The following is a 25,829-nucleotide window of genomic DNA, read 5'->3' as shown; positions in this document are numbered from 1 at the left end:
TATCTGCTGGGTGACCTCGGACAAGTCACGCCACTTCTCTGGGCCTTAATTCCCTCCTCTGCAAAATGGAGATTCAATTCCTGTCTTCCCTCCTACTTAGACTGAGAGCCCCAAAGGGGGACTTGATTACCTAGTATCTATCCCTGCGCTTAATAGAGTACTAGGCATATAGTAAGTGAAAATAATAATAATAATTGTACCTGTTAAGCACTCACTATGTCCAAACCCCGTTCTATGTGCTTAACAAATAGCACTTATTTTGCACCGAGCGTTTTACCTCTAATTTGGATTCCTCCTCGGGGTCCTAGTGTCCTCTCCCAAGCCCTCGGCATAGTGTCTTACACACAGTAAGTGCTCAGTCAGTGTCACCGATGGATGGATTGTTCTCGGCCTCGACTGCCACCTCGGGCCCTGGGACTTCACCTGGGGATATGGCTGGACCCGATCCCCGCTCCTACTCCCCCACTATCCCCCTCAACACTCGTTCGAGGCCGGAGCGGTTGGGGTGGGGAGGTCCGGGGGTGAGAAGTTGTTCTCGGAGGGAAGCGAGGGAGGCCGGGCCCAGCGGAAACCCCAAGGCCGCCGCTTACCATGATCTTGGGCGGGACGAAGTCGTCGGCGTCACAAGCGGCGGCCTCCAGCTCCTTCTCCGCCTCCCAGTGCAGGTCTTCGAAGTCCTCGTCCAGGTCATTGCAGGAGTTCTGGAGATCGTGGCCTGGGTGGGGGGAGGGCACCCGGGTCACCATGGCGACTCAGCCCCCCAGTCACCGCCACCGATCTTGGGGAGGGACGAAGGGGGAGGCCGGCGATGGGGGACGGTAGCCGATAGCGCTTCGGCTCCCTCCTGGAAGTGCCTCTCCTTCCCCCACCTCCCTCGTCTGACACCTTGACGTGTCTGCTTATTGTTGTATTGTCTTCTGCCAGGTGCTTAGTCCAGTGCTCGGCACACGGTAAGCGCTCAATAAATACGACCGACTGACCCTCCGTTGGATGGGAGCAGAACACGGTGCTCCCACAAGCGCCCGGGTGGGTTGGGCTCGGACCAGGGGGTTGGCATGGTGGTCGTGCCCGGGGCGGAGAGGCAGAAGGGCTGGACCAGGACCTACGGATCCATCCCATGGGTGCCGGTGCGGCCCCCCGGGGTAGGGCGAGAATGTCGGAGGGCAACTTTGGGCTGTGCGTGCCCGTCGGCCTGGGAGAGGGCAAGCGCCCGTGGCGGTGGGATGATGGTTTCATGACCCGGCCCCTCCGGCCACCCCGGCCCCCAGTTAGCAGCAGCCCCCGCTCTCCTGCAGCCAGCGACTCATCCTCCCCGTGCCAGCAGCCCGTGCCCACCTCTGGGCAGAGATGGACTCCCTCCCCACTGCTTCCCTGGCTCCCCGTGGGTGGCCCGGTCCTAGGGGGCTCTAGAGAGCGGGTGGGGGCAGGCGGGGTGCAATGGGGAATCCTCAGGCTTCCGCCTCGGGCTTGATAGTTGTTAAAGCGCCTTTACTCTGTGTCGAGCGCTATGCTAAAGCGCTGGGGTAGATACGGGAGGATCAGGTCAGGCGCAGGCCCTGTCCCCCGGGAGGCTCACAGTCTAAGCAGGAGGGAGAACAGGGATTGAATCCCCACTTTACAGATGAGGAAACTGAGGCCCAGAGAAGTGAAATGACTTGCCTGAGGTCACATAGCAGGCAAGTGGCAGAGAGGGGATTAGAACCCAGGTCCTCTGACTCCCAGGCCCGAGCTCTTTCCACTTGCCTTGTTTGTGGAGCCCGATGGGAAGGGGGTCCCAGGTTGGGCCACAGAGTGCCAGGAGGGGCTCTCTTAGGGGAGACGGGGCTCTTGCTTTGGGGGGCTCTCAAAGAAGGCCCGGGGGGCCTCGTTCAGCCACTCGGAAGCAGGGAAGCTGGTACCTGCCTCGGGCCTTCATCTCTCCAGGCAGGGGACAGCAGGCCTTCTCCCCTTCCCCGGCCTGATCCTCAAGGAGAAGGGCAGGGGGCCTCTCAAGGCTCGGGGGCTCGCAGTCCCTGTATGCCGGGGCCCAGAGGCGCCGGGGGGGGGGGGGTCAGTCATCTGAAGAATGGTTGGGGGGCGTGGAGGGGGTGCCCAAGGTGCCCAGACTCTCGGGGTGTCCGAGGACCTACTGTCTCGTGAGTCGTGGAGAGAGTCGGCCGTGACGGGGGTGGGGTCGCTCCAGGACCGGCTGAAGCTCCTCTCGCGGCGCTCGGCAAACGCTAAGGCGGAAGCAAGGGCGGGCGTTAGCGGGCACAGAGGCCCGGGGGTCGCCCACCTGCTCGCCCTGCCTCTGCTCGGGCCTGGCTCCATTCGGTAGGGGTGGCGGGGGGCACGGAGAACCAGGCTGACACCGGGGCCCCGAGCAGAACGCCCTCTCTCCGAATCTGGGGTCTAGCACCCTGGGAGAATCGCGTTTCCAGGACTTCCGGAGCCTAGGCCGGGACCCGGGTTCTGAGTCTCACGGGAGTGGGCGGCTTCTGGAGGGCAGGGATCGTGATGACCAGCTCCAGCTCAGTGTCCTCTCCCAAGCGCTTAATGCGGTGCTCTGCACCCAGTAGACCGTTAGCTCCTTGTGGGCAGGGATCGCGTCTCCTCTCCTGAGCGCTGGGTCCCGTGCTCTGCCCACAGTGAGTGCTCGGTGAACGCTACTGATTAATCGGTATATTGATCGGGGGTGGGGGAGATGGTAGATTGAAGGAAATGGGCCCTCTCCTCTATACTCATTCACGGGGGTCTCTCTCTCTGTGTCTCTGACTCTCTCTCTCCCTCCAGGGGTGCTGGGGGGCTGACAGCCCTGCTTGCTAGTCCCCTGGGCCCGTAGCTACAGACCAAGGCCGGAGTCTGTGCCGAAGGGCTTCCGGTGGCCAGGGGAATCCCAGGTGGTTTGACCCGCCTGCCTCCCCCGCCCATCCCCGGGCTTGGTCTGTGGCTGGCACGGCGGGGGTCCGACGCCCACGCTCCCGGGGCGAGCGGCGGCCCCCTTTTCGGCTCGGGGGCCCAGGCGGCGGGCGGGGAGACGAGGTCGCCAAGCGACATGCAAAGCGCTGGAGGCCGGGCAAGCGTGACAGCGCCAGGGCCTCCCCCTGACCGGAAGGAGGACCGTCCAAGCTAGAGTCCCCCAATGGCCGTAGCACCTGGAGGGAGGAAGTGAGCGAAGGTCTTGGGAGAGGCAGGCGCTGGACGACGATGGGCGGCCCGTCGGCTCCGAACCAAAGCCCCTCTGCCCCTCGGTGCCTCCGGCTCTTGGGCCGCAAGAGCACTATCCCGGGCTTCGGACTGTTGGGGGGTCTGAGGAGGCCCTGGACCTAAGCCCCCGCCCCTCAAGGGTAGCTACAAGCCAGGCTGACCGACCTCTTACCCCCTGAGAGAGGGGCCCCGTCGCTGCCCCCCCCCCCCAGCCTGCCTGATCCCCAACATCCCCCGGCAACCCTCCACAGACTTCCTGACCCCCGAGCCCCTCTTACTCTGGGCTTTCACTCGCCGGCTTCCCACCATCCTTAGGTGCTTCCGGAAATTCCTGGAGGGGGAAAGCAGAGACGGCCGAGCCTTGAGGCCGGGAGAGGCAGCGGGGAGCTTGAGACGGGGCTGGCAGGGCACTGCCGGGTTCGGGGACGGGAGGGAGGGTCAGCAGAATGAGGTTTGGACAACTCCCGGGGCCTGGACTCAGACCACGTCCAGCCGAGGCTCTGTTGGAGCTGTGGGGCGGTGGGCGGCCAACGGAGGGGAGAGCCTCGGCTCCAGAATATTCTCTGCCCCTAGAGACCCCCAGAACTGGGGAGAGAGGCTTCCAACAACACACAGGAAGTGGAAACGACATCACCACAGAAAAGACAGCTGGAGATGCCACTTGTATACACAGAATCACACCACACATACAAACAACACTCGCGCGCGCACACACACACACAAACACGGGCCCCCATGACTAAATCCTCCCTTTCCCCTCCATCCAAGCTGCTACCGTGTTAATCCAATCCTTCCATCCTAACCCGCCTTGATTACCACATCATCCTCCTTGCTGACCTCCCAGCCTCCTGTCTCTCCGCCGTCCATACTTCACTCTGCTGCCTGGATCATTTTTCTACCGAAACGTTCAGCCCATCTTTCTCCACTCCTCAAGAACCTCCAGTGGCTGCCCTTCCACGTCCGCATCGAACAAACACTCCTCACTATTGGCTTTTAAAGCAGTCAACTCGCTCCCTCTTACTTCACCTCGCTGTTTTCCTACTCCAACCCAACCAGCACACTTCGCTCTTCTAACGCCAACCTTCTCACGGTACCTCGATCCCATCTATCTCGCCACCGACCTCTCGACCGTATCCTGCCTCTGACCTGGAACAACCTCCCGCCTCATATCTGATAGACAATTACTCTCTCCCTCGTCTCAAAGCCTCATTGAAGTGGCCAGTGCCACAATGGTCCAGGGAAGGCCATTCTCCGAGCTGCCCTTGGGCCGGAGGACTGGGAACACCAGGAAGGCCCCCAGGAGCCTCTGCCCCACCGATGATTCTTCTCGGGGCACGGTGAATCCTGCTTTGGGTCCGGAGACGCCATCCTGCTCCACAGAAGGAACCCTGGAGACCCCGCTTCGCCAATAGAGAGGCGAAGCCAGAGTCGATCTCTGGCTCCTCGCTCCACTCTCGGAACACGGGGTCCCAGATTCAGGAGGGAGAGACCCCAACGGCACTGCCCTGTCCATCCCGGGAGCCTGGCAGAAGACCCTCTCGACTGACCGGCCCACCCATTCTCTTTCTCTCCTTGGCAGTTGGAGCCGAGTTTCTTCACCTGAGAGGCCGGTTCACCGCTGGGCTGCAGGCCGGTGGCTAGGGGTCCGTCCTGGCTCACGTAGCACCGCTGTTCAGGGGCCAGCGTGGTGCCCCGGGGGGTTCTGACCACCTTCCGGGCCCCGGGCGTGGCAGGGGACCACCCACTCTGCCACTCCGTCTCGGGTCAAGGCCTAAAAGTCTGCTTCAGTCGCCCCAGGCCGGCAGGCAGCCTCGGGAAGCGGGGCAGATGACGGGACCCTCCCTTCTTCTCACTCGGGGACGGCGGGGATCCCGACTCTACCCCTCCGGGAGGCGGGGACGGAGCGGCCGGGAGACATCACAGACAGGAGACGGCACAGACACGAGCCAGCGGGCGACACTGAAGACAGGGCGGCGGTGGCCCGGGCAGGGCCCATGCAACATCGGGCGGAGGCGGGCGGCGGCGGGCGGCCCTACCTCTGGATAACTGCCGCCGAATCGCTCTCCCGTTTCCGGCGCTTCCTCTCCGCGTATCCCCTGAAAGCCCTGGGAAACCACGGCAAAGCCATTAACCGACTCCACGGCCGGGCTTGGGCAGAGACGGCAGCGGCCGCAGCAAGAGGCGCCCACGGGGGCGGGGGTGGGGAGAGGAGAGATCGGGGAGTGCTGCCACTGGAGCTTCACGGGGAGGCCGCTCCCCCTGCCCTTCTTCCTCTGGACTGCAAACTCGTGTTGAGCAGGGACTGTGTCTGTTTACTGTTCTACTGTACTCTCCCAAGCGCTTAGTACAATGCTCTTCACGCAGTATGCACTCTAAAAATACGGTTGAATGAATAATTGTGGTATTTAAGCGCTTACTACGGGCCAAGTTCTGTACTGAGCACTGAGGTAGATACAAGATAATCAGGGCCATCGTGAGGCTCACAGTCTAAGTAGGAAGGAGAACAGGGATTGAATCCCCATTTTGCAGATGAGAGAACTGACTAGCCCAAGGTAACACAGTAGTGACGTGGCGGAGCCGGGATTAGAACCCGGATCTTCCCATTAGGACATACCGCTTCCCTTGGGGATGACTTATCCCAGCAACCCTGCTCCTACAGATTCAGTGACAATACGCACACTTATTAAATGAAGCAGCGTGGATAAGTGGAGAGAGCCCGGGGCCTGGGAGTCAGAAGGACCTCGGTTCTAATCCCGGCTATGCGGCTTGTCTGCAGGGTGAGACCTTGGGTAAGTCACTTTACTTCTCTATGCCTTAATGATCTCTTCTGTAAAATGGGGATTAAAACTGTGAGCCCAATTTGGGACATGGAATGCGTCTAACCTGATTAGCTTGTGTTTACCCCAGAGCTTAGTACAGTGCCTGGCACATGGTAAGAGCTTAACAAGTACCATAACAAGGGGCACGCTTGGTGGCAAGCACTGTGCTAAGTGTTGGGGTAGATACAGGATCATCAGATCAGACATAGTCTCTGTTCCACACGGGGCTAACGGCCTAAGAGAGAGAGGAGAACAGGCATTTTATTCCCCATTTTTCAGATGAGGAAACTGAAGCCCAGAGAGGTTAAGCGACTCGCCCAAGAGCAGGGAAGTGGCAGAGCCGGGATTAGAACCCAGATCCTCCGACTCCCAGGCCCGGGCTCTTTCCGCTGCGCCACACCAAAGGGTCCTTCGTCCTTCCTGCTGCACGCTGGAGCCTCTCCCCTTCGGAGCCCAGCCGGACCCCGCGCTTGGGCCCTGGCCCCCCAGATTTTGCCGCTGCTGCCTCCCAGCGCTGGAGCGAGAGGATGGTGCCCGCGAACAGAGAAACGAGCGAGCAAAGTGGTACTTACGAGATGCTGCGGAGGCCGGCGGGAGGGGAAAAGGGAGAGAGAAGAGATGGTTAGCGCGCGGCCGAGGCTTCCTCCGCCCTTAGGGTGGGCCTCGGGATGGCTAGCGGGTCAAACCGGCGGGGGAAAGGGCAGGAATCGAGGGCCTGAATAAAGTGATCCTCCCCTCCGTGCATCAGACAAGGTAACCTAACCATAATGATTTGGGGGTTTGTTAAGCATTCACTGTGTGCCAGGCACTGTTCTAAGCGCTGGGGTGGATACAAGCAAATCGGGTTGGACACGGTCTCTGTCCCATGTGGGGCTCACAGTCTTAAACCCCATTTGACGGAGGAGGTCCCTGAGACACAGAGAAGTGAAGTGACCTGTCCAGGGTCACCCAGCAGAGCAGAGCTGGGATTAGAACCCAGGTCCTTCTGACTCCCGGGCCCGGGTGCTCTCCGCTAGGCCAAGCTGCTGCAGATGCCACTTTCTGCCCAGGAGCTGAGCTCGTCGTGGGCAGGGAGTATGTCTGTCTGCTGCCGTATCCTACTCTCCCAAGCACTCAGTACAGTGCTTTGCACAGAGTAAGTGCTCAAAAAATACCACCGAACAAATGAACGAATGAGCTGCCATGCTCCTCTCGACCCCCAGGACTGGCGATGCCCACCAGGCCTACCCACAGAGGAGACTTACGCTTGCATAGTCGTTGTGGCAGTCTGAAAACTGAACAGATTCTCCTTGGGGAACCAGGTCCGGATCGGAAGCACGTTGTCTGGAGAGACCGGAAGGGAGGTAGGATAATAACTAATAATGATAATTGTTAAGCGCTAACTATGTGTCGAGCACTGTTCTAACTGTTGGGCTACATATGGGGCTCACGCTCTTAATCCCCATTTTTTCCAGATCTGTTAGCTGTTAGCTGAGAAGTGAAGTGACTCGCCCAAGATCGCACAGCAGACGAGTGACAGAACCGGGATTAGAACCCCTTCTAGATTGTGAGTCCGCTGTTGGGTCGGGATTGTCTCTCTCTGTTGCCGAATTGTACTTTCCAAGGGCTTAGTACAGTGCTCTGCACACAGTAAGCGCTCAATACATGTGACTGAATGAATGAATGGAGGAACCCACCTCCTTCTGACTCGAGGCCCCGGCTCTCTCCGTTAGGCCACACTGCTTGATCGTTCCCCCTCTAGACCGAGAACTCGCCGTGGAACGTGTCTGGTCTCGTACTCTCCCGCCCGCTCCCTTGCACACCGTAAGCGCTCAGTAAATACGACTGAACTGAACTGAATGGAACGGCCCGCCCGGCCAAGCGCCACCCGACCCGAACGCCCGCCCGACGGCACTCACCGGACCCGCGGTCGATACTGTACATCCTCTCCAGCTTCTTCCTCCGGCCCGCCGCCTCCTGGGCCGGGGCCGGCTCCGGATCGAGAGACTGGCCGGAGGGAGGCGGGGCCGGCTGGGCACAGCCGGGGCACTCCTTGGAGCCCTGGCGGCTGCCCCCCCAGCTGCGGCAGGGCCGGGCCGGGTCCTGGGCCCCGTCCGAGCCCTGCAGGGGCTGGCTCCGGTGGTGCCCCCGACGGCAGCCCCTCACGGCCCCCAGCTCGATGCTCTCGCCCTCGGGGTCCGACAGCATGGGCCGCTCGCCGGAGATGGTGTAGACGCGCGGCTCGGGCCCCTCGCCCGGGGTCGCCCCCTTTGCGGGACCCTCCTCCGAGAAGCTCCGCTCCATCTTGCCGTCGGAGATGAGGGAGAGCCGGCGTTTGTGTTGCGGGGCCTGATGAACCTCCGGGGAATCCTCCGGGCCTGCGCTGGGCTCAGCCAGCAGGTGGTCTGAAATCATCGTGATAATAACTGGGGCATCTGTTCTGCGCTTACTAGGTGACGGGCCCTGTGCCGAGCGTTGGGTACGTGTAGATCTGTCTGTAGCCGTAATCTGTTTATTCATTTTTATTAGTGTCTCTCTCCCCCTCTAGACTGTGAGGTCGTTGGGGGAGGATTGTCCCTATTTGTCGCTGCACTGTACTCTCCCAAGCGCTCAGTACAGTGCTTTGCACACAGTAAGAGTTCTATAAATATGATTGAATGGAAAGAATGGAAAGAGGCCGGGCTTGGGAGTCAGAGGACGTGGGTTCTAACCCCGGCTCTGCCACTTGTCTGCTGTGTGACCTTAGGTGAGCCACTTCACTTCTCTGGGCCTCAGTTCCCTCATTTGTAAAATGGGGATTAAGGCTGTGCACTCCACGTGGAACAGCCTGATTACCTTCTATCTACTCCAGAGCTTATAACCGTGCTTAGCACATAGTAAATGCTTAACAAATACCATTATTATTATTATTATTATCATTATTACTGCGTGCAGAGCACTGTACTAAGCACTTGGGAGAAACAACAATAAATAGACATGTTCCCTGCCCGCAGTGAGCTTACAGTCTAGAGAAGCAACGTGGCTAGCCCGGGCCCGGGAGTCAGAAAGATCCGGGTTTTAATCCCGGCTCTGCCACATGTCTGCTGTGTGACCTTGGGCAAGTTGCTTCACTTCTCCGGGCCTCAGTGACCTCATCTGTCAAATGGGGATTAAGACTGTGAGCCCCACGTGGGACAGGGACTGTGTCCCACCTGATTACCCTGTATCTACCCCAGCGCTTAGATTGTAGCCTCCCAAGCACTTAGTACAGTGCTCTGCACACAGCGAACCCTCAGCAAATACGACTGACTGAATGAATAAATAAAGCACTTAACGAGTACCAAAATCGTTATTAGCGGGGGAGACAGACTTTAATAGAAAGAGAGAAATTAAAGCCCAGAAGTCCTGAGGTGGCAGAGCTGGGATTCACACAGGCGGAGCGTGGCTGCCGCAGATGGCGATGCCCACCTGGCCCACCCTGCCCTCGCCCAGTGCCGGGCACCGGCACGATTCGTACGGGCTCCCTTCCCGGCCGCCATCTTGGGGCCGTCAGAACCCTCTCAGCCGACCGGACCTGAGTGTTTCCAGTCAGGGCCGATGGCCCCAAATGGCGGCCCTCTGAGGCCCGTCTCCAGCCCCCACCCTGAAAATCCCTGCCCTCTTGTCGGCCCCGAGCTCGACGGGGAGGAGACGCCACCTCCCCTGCCCGCTGTAGTAACCGCCGAACAAATGCCGTAATTATCGTTATTATTATTAGAGTCAGCACTGAACAAATTCCGCAATCATTATCGGGCTTCGGGCACCACTCCCACACACACAGGCCAGCACACACGTGAACCCACGCGGTCGACCGCCATCAACCGTGGGCCCGGACACCCCCATTATAGAGTGTCCGCTCCCGCCTCGATCATCCCCGTCTCCCCGACTCCCCAGGCATTTCCGCTGTCTCTTACCTGAGCCATTCCGGCTCTCAGGTCGACTCTGGGACAGGTACTCTCCAAACGCTCGGGCCGCTCTGTTGGGGATCGCGAGACGAGGGAAAGGGCAGAGGTCAGAGATTGCCCCCTGGGTGGCTCGGTTTTTTAAGTTTTTTGTTTTTTTTAACGGTATTTGTTAAGTGCTTACTATGTGCCAGGCACTGTATTAAGCCCTGGGGTAGATAAGAGTTAGCCAGGTTGGACAAAGTCCACGTCCCACATGGGGCTCACAGTCTTCATTCCCATTTTACAGACGAGGCCGCTGAGGCCCAGAGGAGGCCCGGACTCTATCCGCTAAGTCAGGCTGCTTCTCTATGTTGGGGTGAAATATGTGGGGTGGGGGCAGGGGGAAGGCCAGGATGGGGCAGCAGATGAGGAAGTAGGGTGGCTTAGTGGGAAAAGGCTGGGCTTGGGAATCAGAGGATGTAGGTTCTAATCTCGGCTCTGCCGCTTGTTTGCTGTGTAATCATAGGCAAGCCACTTAACCTCTCTGTGTTTCTGTTCCCTCCTATGCAAAATGGGGATGGAGACTGTCAGGTGGGACAACCTGATTATGTTGCATCTAACCCAGTGCTTAGAACAGTGCTTGGCACATAGTAAGCGCTTAACAAATACCATAATAATAATTGCTATTATTATAGGGACTCCAGGCCGGCGGGGGAGCGGAGGAGCTGCCCGAATCCTATTAGAGCGGCCTGGCCTAGCGGACAAAGCCCGGGGCTGGGAATCAGGGCAGCTGGGTTCTCATCCCGGTTCCACCAGTTGCCTGCTGTGTGGTCTTGGGCACGTCTCTTTGCCTCAGTTCCCTCAGCTGTAAAATGGGGGTTCAATTCCCATCCTCCCTCCCCCTTAACCCGGGAGCTCCACGCACGTCGGGAATCCTGCTCATTGATCTTGCACAGCGCTTGGCACCCGGTAAGCATTTAACCAATGCTATTAGTATTATCGATTGTATTTATCGAGCGCTTCCTGTGTGCAAAGCACCGTACTGAGTGCTTAAGAACTATACTGAGAGTTTAGCACTGTACTAAGTGGGTGAGGACCGTGTCTGCTAATTCTGTCATAGCGTACTCTCCCAAGTGCTGAGTACAGTGCTCCGCACAGAGTGAGAGCTCAAACAATACCACTGATGGATTGATGATTATAAAAAGCAGAGAGCGCTGGGAATTCTGGCCCCCGGGGAGGAAATGGGGCATTGTGGATGGAGGGATCTCTCTACACTGATATCACAGACCAGTTTCCCCCCACCTAGGGAACCCCCAGGATCAGCCCCCTCCCCAGGAACTCAGCTGGAAAGACCTGGATGGAAGCTCGTTGTTGAGTAGGGATCGTCTCTATCTGTTGCCGAATTGTACTTTCCAAGCGTTTAGTAGAGTAAGCGCTCAATCAATACGATTGAATGAATGAATGAATGAATGAATGAATGCTCTAATCTTGGCGTCCCCAGAAAGACCCGCAGGGGGCAGCACCAGCCCGGACTGAAAGAGGAACAGCGAACCCCTTTGCAGATCCTCATTTTGGGGGCGTCCGCTAGGACCCCCGACCCTTCCTTCTCACAGTCCTGAGCTCCCAGCGCCCCTGGTCAGGAGGGATCCGGAGCCAGAAGCTTCAGCACCTGGGCCCCTGCCCTTCTGCCCCCCACTGAGCCCCTGAGCGGCCCAGAATAACAACCGTCGTATGTGTTAAGCGCTTACTAGGTGCCAGGCACTGTACTGAGCTTCCCCCCGCCCAAGGACGGGGGGGGGGGGGATTGGAGAAGGAGGGGAGGGGCTAGATCCTGGCAACCCCCAGGGACAGACCAGCTGTAGGGATTCAGTGGGGGGAGGATGGAACTGGGAATTCTGCCTTTTCCAGCTCTCCGGGAGGCTGGAACCAAGTGAAGACACCTAGTATGCATTAAGCCCTGTCTGAGAGCCGAGCACTGTACTGAGCGTTGGGATTGATTCCCGGGAAGGACGTTAGCCACCCCTAGCCCAGAATCCCTTTTCCTGCCACCCTTGGCTAAGGAGCTGGGGAGGAGAGCCGGCGGGGAGTGGGCTAAGCTCAGGATGCCCAAATCGCCCCCTCTTCGCGGCCCAGGCCGGCTGGGCTTGGATCTCCGTGGGCGGCGGCTGCCGTTTGGCACAGGCCAGGGGGTGAGGACACTGAGCAAGACGCCTCCAGGAGGGGTCACCCGTCCCTCTTCTGCTCCCACATCCCTCCCCCTCCTCTGCCACCGTCCTTTTGGTCTTCCTGGGTGTAAGGGGGCTCTTTCTCCAAGCAGGCGTCTGGGCCTCCTCCTTTCCTTCACCAATTCCCTCCCGGCTGCTGGCTCCCCGCGTCACCTCAGCCAGGGGTGTCTCCGGACCTCCCCTACCTTTGACCTTGACGTATCTTACTCGCCCAAGCGCTTGGTACGGTGCTCTTCACACGGTAAGAGCTCGGTAAATACGATCGAATGAATAAATGAAGATGACCTCTGCTCTCCTAACTCAACCTCTCGGTTCTCCACCTGCCCCAGCCCCGTCTCACCCGCTTTCTCTTCACCCACTCCTCACGCCCCCCTCCCCTCCCCGCCATCCCCTTCCCCCAAACTCCGGGCCAAGCCAATGCCAGCACTTCCGCCGCTATCCTTCTCCTTGGCAGCATCCCTGCCTGCAATTTATTTTAACGTCTGCCTCCCAACCCCATCTAGGCTGTAAGCTCCTTGAGGGCCGGGATCCTATCTTCTTATTCTTTGGTGCCCTCCCAAGTGCTTTGTACAGTGCTCTGCACCCAGTGAGCACTCGGTGTCGTTGATTGATTAATCGATCGATCTTCCCCTCCCCCAGAAAGTCTTCTGGGCCCAGGGGTCCGTCACTGACCGACTGGTGCCTCTTCTCCGTGATCAGCAAGAACAAAGCGAAAGCAGCGTGGCCTAGTGGATAGAGCCCGGGCCTGGGATCTAATCCCGGCTCTGCCACTTGCCTGCTGTGTGATCTTGGGCTTCGCTTCTCTGGGCCTCAGTTACCTCGTCCGGAAAACGAGAACGAAGACTGTGAGCCCCATGCGGGACAGGGACGGTGTCCAACCTGATTAGCTTGCATCTTACCCCCGTGCTCGGTCCAGTGCCTGGCACAGAATAAGCGCTCAACAAATGTTATAAAAAAACAACCCCCCCATGGGTCAGTTTAGAGGGGAGATGTTCACCCTTGCGATCCGCCAAAGGTCATCCGGTCCATCCTCCTGCCTCGTGGTCCTCCCCCAGCTCAGCCGGCCTGGTTCGGCCGGCCGTCCTGGGACCGGGGTCGCCCCTCGGGGTCCGGGCCAGCCCTCGGGCTTTCCAGCCCGCAGCGTGGGATGCCCGGGGCCCCTTGGCCCGAGGCTGGACTGGCGCAGTCCGACTCCTCCTCGCGTGAGCAGAACTGCTGCATCCTCGCCCCAGCCTTGGCCAGATCCCAGACTGGGCCTCCCCGAAGCCGCCTGGGCGGAGCGGGGCCGACCTCCCCTCCCTACCCCCTGGCCGGCCCCCGGCCCTCAGACCACCCCAGCACCAACTCCCCGGACCCTCTCTGCTCCAGAGAACCCGGAACCCAGCTCCCGAAAGGTCACTCGGTCCAGTCCCCTGTCCCCGGGCAGGATGCGCCATACCGGCCGGGGGAAGGGAAGGGACCGGTCTCCTGTTAAAAATTCCCAAGGGCCAGTACGGGTCACCCTCTGTCCGACGAGGCTCAGGCCGGGCAGGGGGTAGATCTCGAAGCCGACCAGCCGCCGCCCTGGGGTCTGCGACGAAGTCAAGCCGGTCTCTGGCCCAGCTCCGCCACTTGTCCGGCGGGTGACCTTGGGCGAGTCACTTCACTTCCCTGGGGCCTCCCTTCCCTCCTCTGGAAAACGGGGATGGAGACCGCGGGCCCCACGTGGGATAACCTGCCCCGTCCCGGCCGCAGCGCTGAGACCAGTGCTTGGCACCCGGTAAGCGCTGCCCAGATACCAGCCTCGCGATTGTGGTGATGATGATACACTTGCTCCTTCGCAATCCCCTGCCCCGTTTCTTGCATCCTCGGGGCTACGGACCCCTGGGGGCTTCGGGGGAGCCTGCCGGACCCCCCCTCCTCCCGGGGGTCCCCCGGACCCCCGCACTCACCGGACTTTGGCCGCCACGGACGACATGGCCTCGTTCCTCAGGGCCTTCCTCTTGGAGGCGGCAGCTCCCATGGTGGAGGCGGGGGGCCTTGGGGGTGCGAGGCATAGCCCCCCTGGATCTGGGGGGACCCCCTCCCCACCCCCCGCCCGCTTGGCTAGGTGTCCAGCTGCGGCGGGCAGGGTCCGGCTTTGGGGGTGCCACCCCGGCCCTCCATGACCCCCCGATCGCCCCCGGCCGGTCCTGCGCTTCGGAGCGGCTGCAGCGGAGCGGGAAAGGGCGCTATATCGAGCCGCCGCCCCCTCCCCTTAGCGCTGACATCACACGGGAGGGAGGGACGGCGGGAGGGGCGGGGGAGGAGGAGGACGGGGGGGGGGGGGAGCGGGAGAAGAAACGGGGTGCTGGGGGGGGGGGGGACGACGACGATAGCATTCACCGGACACCCCCCCAACCAGATGGAGCCCAAGAAAGAGGGAGAAGAATTCATCATCATCATAATTATGGTACCCACAGTGGGTTCCTGCACCCCAAGGAAGGGAGAAAAGAGGCAGTCATCATCATCATCATAATTATGGCACCCCATAATACCCATAGTGGCCTCCTGGACCCCAAGGAAGGGGGAGAAGAGGCAATAATCATCATCGTAATAATTATGGCACGCATAATACCCGTAGTGGGTTCCTGGACCCCAAAGATGGGGAAAAGGGGCAATAATGATCATCGCAATAATTGTGGCATCCATAATAACCCATAGTGGGTTGCTGGACCCCAAGGAAGGGGGAGAAGAGGTGATCATCATCATCATAATAATTATGGCACCCATAATACCCATACTGGGGTCCTGGACCCCAAGGAAAGGGGAGAAAAGACAATAATAATAACTATGGTACCCGTAATACCCATAATGGGTTCTTGGACCCCACGGAAGGAGGAGAAGAGGTAATAACAATAATAATAACAATAATGGTACTCGTTAAGCCCTCATTATGTGCACTGTTCTAAGCGCTGGAAAGAGCCCGGGCTTGGGAGTCGGAAGTCATGGGTTCTAATCCTGCTCCACCACTCGTCAGCTGGGTGACTTTGGGCAAGGCACTTCACTTCTCTGGGTCTCGGTTCCCTCATCTGGAAAATGGGGATGAAGACTGTGAGTCCCTCGGGGGACAACCTGCTTACCTTTCATCTACCCCAGCATTTAAAACGGTGCTTGGCACATAGTAAGCATTTAAACACCATCATCATCCAAGTTCATCAGGTTGGACACAATCCCTGTCCCACTTGGGGGTGCACAACTCTTAATCTCCATTTTCCAGATGAGGGAATTGAAGCCCCGAGACCCCGAGATGGGTCAGAGAGACACCCCCCCCCCCGCACCCCGGAACCTCCCCAAATTGCAGCCATCTCCACAAGTGGGGAGGGGGTGGGGTTCTCCACCCTGGGGTCTTTTTGCCGCCCACTGGGGAAGCAACATGGCCTAGTGGCCAGAACCCGGGCTTGGGAGTCAGAGGACCTGGGTTCTAATCTCTGCTCCTCCCCTTGTCTGCTGAGTGACCTTGGGCAAATCATTTCACTTCTCTTTGCCTCAGTGACCTCATCTGGAAAATGGGGACCAAGACTGAGAGCCCCCTGTGGGACAAGGACGGGGTCCAACTTGATTACCTCGCATCTACCCCAGTGCTTAGAACAGTTTTTGGCACATAGTAAGTGCTTCACAAATACCATAATCATCATTATAATAATGTTGAAATTTGTTAAGCGCTTACTATGTGCGGAGCACTGTTCTAAGCGCTGGGGTAGATGCAGGGTAATCAGGTTGTCCCATGTGAGGCTCACAGTTAATCCCCATTTTACAGATGAGGTAACTCAGGCACAGAGAAGTTAAGTGACTTGCCCACAGTCACACAGCTGACAAGTGGCAGAGCCAGGAGTCGAACCTGGGAGTCGAATTATTATTATTCTTCCCTGTGCCTCAGCTCTCTCATCCGTAAAATGGGGATCGAGACTGTGAACCCCACGTGGGAGAGGGGCCGTGTCCAATCTGATTTGATCGTATCCACCCCAGGGCTTAGTACAGTGCCTAGCACACATTAACAAATATCATAATCATCTCGGCTCAATCCCCAGTTCTATGACTATCTGTGGGCAGCGGAGGGGGGAGGATTGATCGGGCCACCTCCAGGGCTCGGGGGAGAGATCGGTGACTCAAGATGGACCTTTGCGTCAGCCCAGGAATGTCTCTGCCCGTAGGTCCGTAGAGGAGGGAGAAATTGGAGCCAGGGAAGAGCAGTGTGGCCTGGTGGATAGAAGGACCTGGGTTCTAATCCCCGCTCCACCACATCAACTGGGTGACCTCGGGCAAGTCACTCTGCTTCTCTGCGCCTCAGTTCCCTCATCTGGAAAATGGGGGTTGAGACTGCGAGCCCCATGTGGGACAAGGACTGTCCAACCTGGCTAGCTTGGATCTACCCCAGTGCTTAGAACAGTGCTTGGCACATAGTAAGCTCTTAACAGATACCATTATTATTATCTGTAAAATGGGGGTTAAAACTGCAAGCTCTATGTGGGACGGGGATTGCGTCCAACCTGACTGGTGTTACACTTGACTCTCGGCAGCGTGGCTCGGTGGCAAGAGCCCGGGCTTGGGAGTCAGAGGTCAAGGTTCGAATCCCGGCTCTGCCACTCGTCCACTTAGACCACAATGCTAAAATCCACCTTTTCTTCTCTATCCAAACTGCTACCACGTTAACACAATCGCTCATCGTATCCCGCCTGGATCACTGCATCGGCTTACTTGCTGACTTCCCAGCCTCCTGTCTCTCCCCACTCCAGTCCATATTTTACTCTGCTGCCTGATCATTTTTCTACAGAAACGTTCAGGATACATTCCCCCCACCCCCCAAAGAAAAAATTCCTGCGGTTGCCCATCCACCTCCGCTGCCAACAAAATCTCATCATGGGCTTTAAAGCAGTCAATCACCATGCTCCCTCCTATTACTCTCCTACTACAACCCAGCCCACACATTTTGCTCCTCTAATGCCAACCTTCTCACTGTGCCTCCACCTCGCCCGTCTCGCCGCTGACCCCTCGCCCGCGTCCCGCCTCTGGCCCGGAACACCCTCCCTCCTCACATCTGACAATAACTCTCCCCTGCTTCAAAGCCTCACTCAAGGCCCATCTCCCAGAGGCTTTCCCTAAACCCCCTTTCCTCTTCCGAGTCGCCCTGACTTGCTCCCTTCATTCATCCCCCCCCTCCCGGCCCCGCGGCACCCATGTCCACATCTGTCATTTCTTCATTTCTATGTCTGTCTCCCCTTCCGGACCGTAAGCTCGCTGTGGGCGGGGAATGTGTTGTGATACTCTGCTCTCCCAAGCGCTTAATGCAGTGCTCTGCACATAGTAAGTGCTCAATAAACACGACTGATTGAATGAATGGATTTCCCTGTGCTTTAGTTACCTCATCTGTAAAATGGGGATTAAGGCTGTGAGCCCCATGTGGGGCAGGGACTGTGTCCAAACTGTTCAACTGGTATCTACCCCAGCACTACAGTACAGTGCCTGGCATATAGAAAGCGCTCAACAAATACCACAATTATAACCAGGACACCAACCATTTTCCCCCCTAACTTACCATGCTGAGCGGAGCTTCTGCCCCAGAGCGGAGCTTGGTCGAGAGGCCTCTTGCTCCAGCCCCTTCAGAGGGCCCGATCCCTCACCGCTGACCGCCGCGTAGGAATGACCCGGTGAATCGAAGATCCTGCCACCACGATGACCTAGACCTGCGATCCCTCTCTTCCCTGACCAGACGAGCTTACCGTCCCCACCTCGTCCGACCCCGCGGTGACACCATGGAGGAAGAGAACGGAGGAGCGCTAAAAGATTTATTAATAAACTAAATACTATTCGGCTGGCAAAAACATGGCTTTCTAGGCCCGTCCACTTCTGAGGACGGAAAGGAGGCTGCGGTCCACCGGGGTTCGACCGCCGAGGGGGTCCGTGCTTTCGGGATCGCCGAGCTTGCCGGGATGAGGGGTTCGGATCCTGGGAGCGGCGGGGGCAGGGAGCCGTGAACGGATGCCGGAGAGGAAAACCCGAGTGAGGGGAGGGTTCTGCTTCAGGGCCGGAGTTGTGCTCCCTGATCTCCAGGCCCAAGTGGGATGGGCATGGCGAAGGGTGCCAGGCTCCTCCTTTATCAGAAAGAACCGTGGTGCTCATACCATGGCATCCGGTGATGGGTGACGATCCTCTCCCCGGGGGGGGGGGCAGGGGCCATCTTGGAGGATGGGAATCTTGGGAATCATGGGATAATGGGGAAGAGGTTTGGGAAAACTACAAAGTCCCTTGTTTCTCCTTGGGACGTCTTCCATCCTCTTAACTTCCCCATCCCGCCCCGGTGTCGGGAATGGTTGGAGACCAGTCCATGGGTGGAACCACCCAGGACGGGCCGGCCCGACCAGTCCCTTCTGACCCAACTCGAGTCCCTTTCCAGGAGGCCCTCTCGGGGTACAGAACTGGGGGCTTGGGCTGGGGAGACTCTGGCTTCTCTTCCCTGGTCGGAGAATCTCCGAACGCTCGATGATGCCACACCAGTCACCCCTAGGGTGTCACCCCCGTTTTTCCGTTATCTCCCCCACCTCAGCCTCGCCCCGGGGAAAGCCAGGTCGTTCACCAAATGCCACCCTCTGGCCGCACGGCCCTGCTCTGGTGGCAAGAGTTGGCAAGAGTTACCTTCCTTAGGGGGTGAGAGTCACTGGTTCGCTGGAGGGGAAGCCAGGTCGGGGTAACTTTGACTCATGGCAGCCCCCCATCTTCGGCCCCGCCCCCGGGGACTCCGCCAAATGGCTCAGGTGAGTCGTCACTGCAACTGGTGGGTGGGAAAGGGTGGGTGCAACTGAGATGAAGTTTCATCTCGGCCAAAGGCACCGCAGAGACCACCGGCCGAAGGTGGGGGGTCCTGACCGTCGCGCCGGCCTGGCGGAGGTGGCGGGAATGGGGGGACGGGGCGGGATGGGAGGGGTCTCCTATGAGGAGTTCTGATAGGTGCAGGTCGAGGTCGAGCGCCGCCGGAGGAAGCTTGACATGTCTTCGTCCTGGAGGAAAACACGGAGGTCAGATGGCGCTCGGACCACAGTCGGACCATGGTTGCTGGGCTCCGGGGCTCGGTGAGTCGCTGGGGCCTCTCAGCCCAGAGACTGGCAGACCCCGGAGCTCAGAGCCCAGCCTGCAGGCTGGAAGCTTCCTGAGGGGCAGCGTGGCTACCCATGCTGTCGTACTGTACTTTCCCCAGAGCTCAGCACAAATGCTCCGCATGCAGTGAATGCTCAATAAAGACCATCGATCAAGACAATAATAATAGTGGTATTTGTTAAGCACTTACTACGTGCCAAGCACTGTAGTAGGCGGGGTGGGGAGGATACCAGCAAATCGGATTGGACGCAGTCTCTGTCCCGCATGGGGCTCCCAGTCTTAACCCCCGTTTTACAGATGAGGTAACTGAGGCACAGAAAAGAGAAGTGACTTGTCCAAGGCCACACAGCAGACAGGTGGCGGAGCTGGGATTAGAACCCACGACCTCGCAACTCCCAGGGCCGTGCTCTATCCACTACGCCACGTTGCTTCATTAAGACGCTGGATGGGAGACGGCCCCCTTCTTCCACGTCTCCCCAAACGCCTCTGAGGAGTCTTAGCTGCCCCCCACTTCCTGTGGGTCGGCCCCTTCCCCTCCGTGCTTTGGGGGGCAGCCCTCCCCCCCAGTTTCCCGGCCCCATCCAGCTCTCCCAGTTCCACTGCGGGATCCAGGTCCGGGAGCCGAGCCGTGGACCTCTGGGCTTGAGTCGGCCGGAGACCGAGCTCTGACCTGGGGGGTCCGAACCCCTTCCCCTAATGCCCGTCGCAGGTCCCCAGAGGCTGGGCTGGACCGTGGCCACCGGTTGGTGTTTTCCGGTTCAGAGACGCAACGGGGCCTAGCGGCTACAGCCCGGGTCTGGGAGTCAGAAGGATCTGGGTTCTGATCCCGGCTCTGCCACTTGTCTGCCACGTGACCTCGGGCAAGTCGCTTCACTTCTCTGGGCCTCACTGACCACCTCTGTAAAATGGGGATGGAGACTGCGAGCCCCATGGGGAACGGTGACTGTGTCCAACCCGCCACGCTTGTATCTATCCCAGCGCCTGGCACATAGTAAGTGCTTAACAGCCGCCCACCGGCCCGCTCCTGCCCGCCGGGCCCAAGCTGGGCTGCCTCGGTGGGTCCGGTCTTACCGAGTCTGAGTCGTCTTGGCGCTGGGCGCTTTGGAAGTTGACGTACTCGTCTCTGGGGAAGTCCGAAACCTCTTCCTCATATTCGGTCTGGTAGTCGGATTCGTCTGGGTCAGAGGAGAGACACACGTGGAGGCTCTCAGAGGCCCCGGGCCTTACTGATAGCGACTACCCCCGGCAGGTTTCCGGCACCCCGTTCGGGTGAATCGAGGCGGAGGAGGGGAGCCGGAGCCCAGAGGATTCTGGGAGACCAGCACGAGAGAGCGGCGGTGGGGACCGGCTTCCGGCCGGGGAGGGTGTGGAAACTTCCAGGGCGGGGAAGGGGCGGATGGGGAGGAGATGGGGTCCGTGGCCTTCAGACTGACTCACTCTGTGACCAATTACTCCCTCCCTCTGTGCCTTGGTTTACCCACGGGTGACAGTGGGTGAAGACGCCATGCCGGCGGGGGCTCTGGCTTCCTGGGGTGGAGGGAGTTTGCAAATACAGATGTGGACACCGAGTCATCGGGGTGCGACGGCTTGGCCTTCCCTGAAATGGGGAACCCACGGCTCCGAATACACCCCTCTGTCGAAGGCGGGGAATCAAGGAGAGAATGGGGAGGAGGGGGCTGCGCCTCTTTGTCCCTGATGGATCTTTCATTCAGTTGTATTTACTGAGCGTTTACTGTGTGCAGAGCACTGTACTAAGCGCTTGGGAAGTACAATTCAGCCACAAATAAAGACAATCCCCGCCCACAACCGGCTCACAGTCTAGAAGGGGGGAATGTGCCTCTTTTATTGTACTGTCCTCTCCCAAGCGCTTAGTACAGTGCTCTGCACGCAGTAAGCGCTCGATAAATACGACGGAATGAATTTTCCACCTCGTCCGAGAGGCTGTTGGAGAATGGGGGCGGAAGGATCCCCGTTGAGCCCTACACCCCAGCCAGGACGGACTCAGAACGGGCCGGAGGTCAGGCGGGAGACGGCTCCGTGACGACGGCTGCCCCAACTCACCGTCCAGCAGGCCCGCCGAGACCGGTTCGATCCGGGACACGATCTCCGCCAGGTCGGTGAACGAAGCGTTCGGGCACGTCAGCGCCTGTTGGGGGGGCGGTCGAAGGTCGCGGGAGAATGAAATGTTACCCAAGTCTGGGCACAAGTGCTCCCAAATGGGTCAAAAAGCTTTGGTTCACCTCGCGCTGGGCAGGAGCAAATGGCAATCGCCCCCAGCGCCTAATTCAGTGCCTGGCACATAGTAAGCGTTTAACAAATACGATGATTATTCATTATTATTAAAGAAAAGAGCCTGGGCCTGGGAGTCAGAAGGACCCGGGTTCTAATCCTATCACCTGTCTGCTGGGTGATGTTGACTTCTCTGGGCCTCAGTTCCCTCATCTAGAAAATGGGGATGAAGACTGGGAGTCCCCTGTAGGACGGGGACTGTGTCCAAATTTTTTTTTTAACTCGTATCTACCCCGGCGCTTAGAATAGTGCTTGGCACACAGTAAGCGCTTAGCAAGTACTATCATCATTATTATTATTGTTGTCTCTGGCCCAGGGACCACCGGGATTAACTCGGAGCATTCTTCCCGCTCACTCACGTCGCTGGCTTTGGTCTTGTGGGTCTCCTGGCGGTCCTTCAGCATCTGATCAAGCACGCCGCCCCGGCACCAGACGCTGAACACGGTCCGCCCGTGCTGGTAGCCGACCTCCTGCCGGGAGGACGGGGGCTTGTGGGGACGGCGGGAACGTGCCCCGGACCCCGCCCGCCCCATCCCCACGGATGGGGGACAATTCCCTCCTCATAGACAGATAATCGCTCTCCCCCACATCAAAATCTTATCGAAGGCCTGCCTCCTCCAAGAAGCCTTCCCAGACTAAGCCCTCTTCTCCCACTCCCTTCTGCGCCGCTCTTACTTGCTCTTTCATTCATCCTCCCTCCCATCCCCACAGCACATATGTGTATATTGGTGTATATCTGTAATTTATTTATTCATTTATCTGTCTACATATTTATCTATTTATATTATTGTCTGTCTTTCCCTCTACACTCTGAGCTTGTTGTGGGCAGAAATGTGTCTGCTGTTGCGTCGTACCCTCCCAAGCACTTAGTTCAGTGCTTGGCACACAGTAAGTGCTCAAAAAATACGATTGAGTGGAAGAGGCCTAGGCGTCCAAAGGTCCGGGTTCTAATCCCGGCTATGCCTCTTGCCTGCTGCGTGTCCTTGGATGAGTCATTTAACTGCTCTGTGCTTCAGTTTCCTCACCTGTCAAGTGGGGATTTGATCCATGTTCCCATTCGAGCCCTGTTCTCCCTCTCTCTCTCTGACTGGTTGCCCTGTGTGTCTGATATGACCTGATTAGCCCGAGTCACTCCGGCGCTTAGCACAGGGCTTGGGACATAGTAAATGCCTAGCAAATACTATAAAGAAGGAATATTTCAGACGTGCTTTCCGATAACATACGTGTGACCTGACTTTCCGTAACGGGAGATCAGAGGAGACGGGGAGGGGGCGGGGGATAGTGAAAAGAGTCCGGGGATCTGAGTTCTAGTCCTGGTTCAGCCCTTTTCTTGCTGTGTGATCATGGGCCCGTCACCTAACTTCTCTGTTCCACAGTATCCTCATCTGTAAAATGGGGATAAAATACCCACTGTCCCTCCCTCTTAGACCGTGAGCGCCAGGTGGGACAAGGACTGGGTCCGACCTCTCCAACTTGTATCTAACCAGGATTTAGCAAGTACCTAATAACACAATTAGTTGAACTTGGCTCCTGTTATTCCAAGGAGAGGACTGAAAATGCCAGTATCTTCTGGGACCAGGAGCGGAGGTGATGGAATCGGGGAGAGAGAAGCAGCGTGGCCTAGTTGCTAGAGTCCACGCTTGGGAGTCACAGGACCTGCAGCTGGGTGACCCTGGGCAAGTCCCTTCACTTCTCTGGGCCTCAATTCTTCCAACTGAGAGATGGGCCTGTGGGCCCACGTGGGACTTGGACTGTGTCCAACCCGATTAGTTTGTATCTAGACCTCAGTGCTTAGAACAGTGCCTGACACATAGTAGGTGCTTAAGAAGTACTATTTTTTAAAAAAAAGAGCGAGAGGGAGAAAGTCACAGTTGGGGGCTGACAGGAAAAAGAAAAGCGCAGGAAGGAGAAGCCCACCAGCCACCGCCCGCCGCCTCAGGATGACCCTCTGCCCCCCGGTCTCCCCGGGCCTGGCCTGAACTCACGCAGATCTCGTCGAACTTGCCGAACTCCAGGGTCCCGTAGCGATCGATGGGCGGACGGATATACTCGCAGTAATCGCTGTTCTTCACCATCTCCAGCTGCCGCACGCAGCAAACGTAGGCCAGGCGGGTCTGGATCTCCGCCATGTTCAGCACCTGCTCTCCCCCGGGCGCGGCCCGGACGGGGTCGGGGGGGGGGGGTGATGGGGACGAGGGAGGTGAAGGCGGGAAGGCGAGGTTAGGTCACATGACCCGGGGCTCCTTGGCTCGGGGGGGATCAAATCCAAGCACCCACCTCACCCAGAATGTGGCTTAGTGGACCTGGGAGTCAGAAGGACCTGGGTTCTAATTTGGGCTCCGCCACTTATACTATTATGGTATTTCTTATGCCGACTTGTTCATTCCAAGCGCTTAGTACAGTGCTCTGCACATAGTAAGCGCTCAATAAATACTATTGAATGAATTTGTTCAGTGCTTACTCTGTGCACTGAGTAGATTCAAGGTAATTAGGCTGTCCCACAGGAGCTTACAGTCTTAATCTCCATTTTGCAGATGAGGTAACTGAGGGCCAGATTAGTTAAGTGACCTGCCCAAGGTCACTCAGCAGACAAGTGGCAGAACCGGGATTAGAACCTACATCCTCTGACTCCCAAGCCCCAGTTCTTGTCTGCTGTGTGAGCTTGGGCAAGTGACTTCATTTCTCTGGGTCTCAGTTGGCTCATCTGCAAAATGGGGATTCAATACCTGTTCTCGCTTCTACCAAACAATCAGTCGATCCATCTCCTCCTTAGACTGTGACCTCCATGTGGGACAGGGACTGCTGTCTGACCAGATTAATTTACATCTACCCCCGGCATTGAGGACAGTGCTTGGCCTTTTAGACCGTAAGCTCCTTGCGGGCGGGGAAAGTTTCTACCAACTCTGTTGTACTGGACTCTGCCGAAGGCTTAGTACGATGCCCTAGACACAGTCTGTCCCCAAACATACCACTGATGAGGATAGTAAGCACTTAAATTCCACCGTTATTTTCATTATTGACTTCACTACACTCTCACGGCTCTTTGTGAGTGGTCTGAGGCAACGGCTGGGGAACAAAATCAAGAGCGCTAGAAGCAGCAAGCAATCATGGAGAAGCCACGTGGCCTTGTGGCTAGAGTACGGGCCACTGGGGCGCCAGAAGGAACTGGGCTCTAAAACCAGTTCCACCCTCGTCTGCTGGGTGACCTTGGACAAGTCACTTTACTTCTCTGGGCCTCAGTGATCTCGTCTAAAAAATGGGGATGAAGACCGTGAACCCCATGCGGGACAGGGACCGTGTCCGACCCCATTAGCTCGTATCCACTCCAGTGCTTAGTACAATGACTGGCATATAGTAAGCGCTTAACAGGACTATTAAAAAAAACAAAAACATGACGAGACCGGGGGACTCTTTTTAAATGTACAAAGTGTCGGGACCGTGGGTTCCATAATGGCCTTTTCAGTCCCTCAGATGCTCAGAAGTGAATTTCCGCCACCTCTGCTGTCTTTGCCTTCGTGCACGAAGGACGCTAGGAACCCTCCGTTTCCTTAATGTGTCGGGGTCAGTTAGAACTTTGGTCCCGCGTCCCGGGAGCTGTCAGAATTGGGTCAACGGGAAAGTATTTTGGGGTTGGGTTTGTGCTTTGGGTTTGTGCCAGGCCTCCTGGCAACCGTAATGGCTTCGCTCTGGGCGTGAGCGAGGGATCAGAGAGGCCGGTGGGTTGCAGGACCTCTCATTAGTCAAACCTGCCGTAGACCCCCCTCTCCTCCCCGCTGCCCGAGACGAGGTCTTGACCCTCTCCCTCCGCCGGCCTCAGAGAGGTGCCGGATGGACCAAGGTCTCCTCAAAGAGGCTCGGAGGCCCCTCTCTCCACCCCGGAAAGATAAGGACAAAGGGGGCTGCTTCTCCTCTTCGTCCCCCCCCCGATTAGGGCTGGGAAGCAGCATGGCCCGGTGGATAGAGCCCGGCCTGACGGTCAGAAGGACCTGGGTTCTAATCCCGGCTCTGCCACCTGCCAGCTGCGTGACCTCGGGCAGGTCGCTTCTCTGGGCCTCAGTTACCTCATCTGAAAAATGGGGATTAAGACTGTGAGCCCCACGTGGGACAGGGACTGTGTCCAACCTGATTAGCTTGCATCTTCCCCAGTGCCTAGTACAGTGCCTGGCACAAAGTAAGCACTTAACAAGCACCATCACGTGGGACGGGGACTCTGTTCAATGTGGTTAGCTGGTAACTACCCGGTGCCCGGCAGTTAGTAAGTACCTAACGAATACCATAAAAAAAAGCGGCATTCCCTCACTCCCAGGAGTCGGGGAGTG

At 58.0% G+C, this 25,829-nt stretch overlaps 2 protein-coding genes across 6 annotated transcripts in view; both read right to left on the bottom strand.

Moving 5' to 3' along the window:
- The window catches only part of NSMF (NMDA receptor synaptonuclear signaling and neuronal migration factor), a 30,029-nt gene extending 15,722 nt beyond the window's left edge, over window positions 1–14,307 (bottom strand). The window contains exons 1-9 of one of the 4 annotated variants that reach the window (XM_029054396.1): window positions 14,043–14,305; window positions 9,917–9,978; window positions 7,904–8,389; window positions 7,250–7,328; window positions 6,578–6,583; window positions 5,223–5,291; window positions 3,465–3,517; window positions 2,130–2,219; window positions 591–715 (exon numbers count right to left, since the gene is read on the bottom strand). In XM_029054396.1, coding sequence (XP_028910229.1) covers window positions 591–715; window positions 2,130–2,219; window positions 3,465–3,517; window positions 5,223–5,291; window positions 6,578–6,583; window positions 7,250–7,328; window positions 7,904–8,389; window positions 9,917–9,978; window positions 14,043–14,113 — 1,041 coding nt within the window. In that variant the 5' untranslated portion in view covers window positions 14,114–14,305. Of the gene's footprint in view, window positions 1–590; window positions 716–2,129; window positions 2,220–3,464; window positions 3,518–5,222; window positions 5,292–6,577; window positions 6,584–7,249; window positions 7,329–7,903; window positions 8,390–9,916; window positions 9,979–14,042 lie in introns of all 4 variants that reach the window. The other 3 variants (XM_029054398.2, XM_029054397.1, XM_029054399.2) reach the window with 3 other exon arrangements.
- A 3,594-nt stretch (window positions 14,308–17,901) lies between these two features.
- The window catches only part of PNPLA7 (patatin like phospholipase domain containing 7), a 107,664-nt gene continuing 99,736 nt past the window's right edge, over window positions 17,902–25,829 (bottom strand). For both annotated transcript variants that reach the window (XM_029054302.1, XM_029054303.1), the window contains exons 32-36: window positions 23,496–23,648; window positions 21,870–21,980; window positions 21,283–21,367; window positions 20,293–20,396; window positions 17,902–19,124 (exon numbers count right to left, since the gene is read on the bottom strand). In XM_029054302.1, coding sequence (XP_028910135.1) covers window positions 19,056–19,124; window positions 20,293–20,396; window positions 21,283–21,367; window positions 21,870–21,980; window positions 23,496–23,648 — 522 coding nt within the window. In that variant the 3' untranslated portion in view covers window positions 17,902–19,055. The remainder of the gene's footprint in view (window positions 19,125–20,292; window positions 20,397–21,282; window positions 21,368–21,869; window positions 21,981–23,495; window positions 23,649–25,829) is intronic.

This window comes from Ornithorhynchus anatinus, chromosome X4 (genome assembly GCF_004115215.2).
Source record: "Ornithorhynchus anatinus isolate Pmale09 chromosome X4, mOrnAna1.pri.v4, whole genome shotgun sequence".
NCBI classification, from domain to species: Eukaryota; Metazoa; Chordata; class Mammalia; order Monotremata; family Ornithorhynchidae; genus Ornithorhynchus; species Ornithorhynchus anatinus.
The sequence above is the reverse complement of the archived record's forward strand: the minus strand, read 5'-3'. Positions and strand labels throughout refer to the sequence as shown.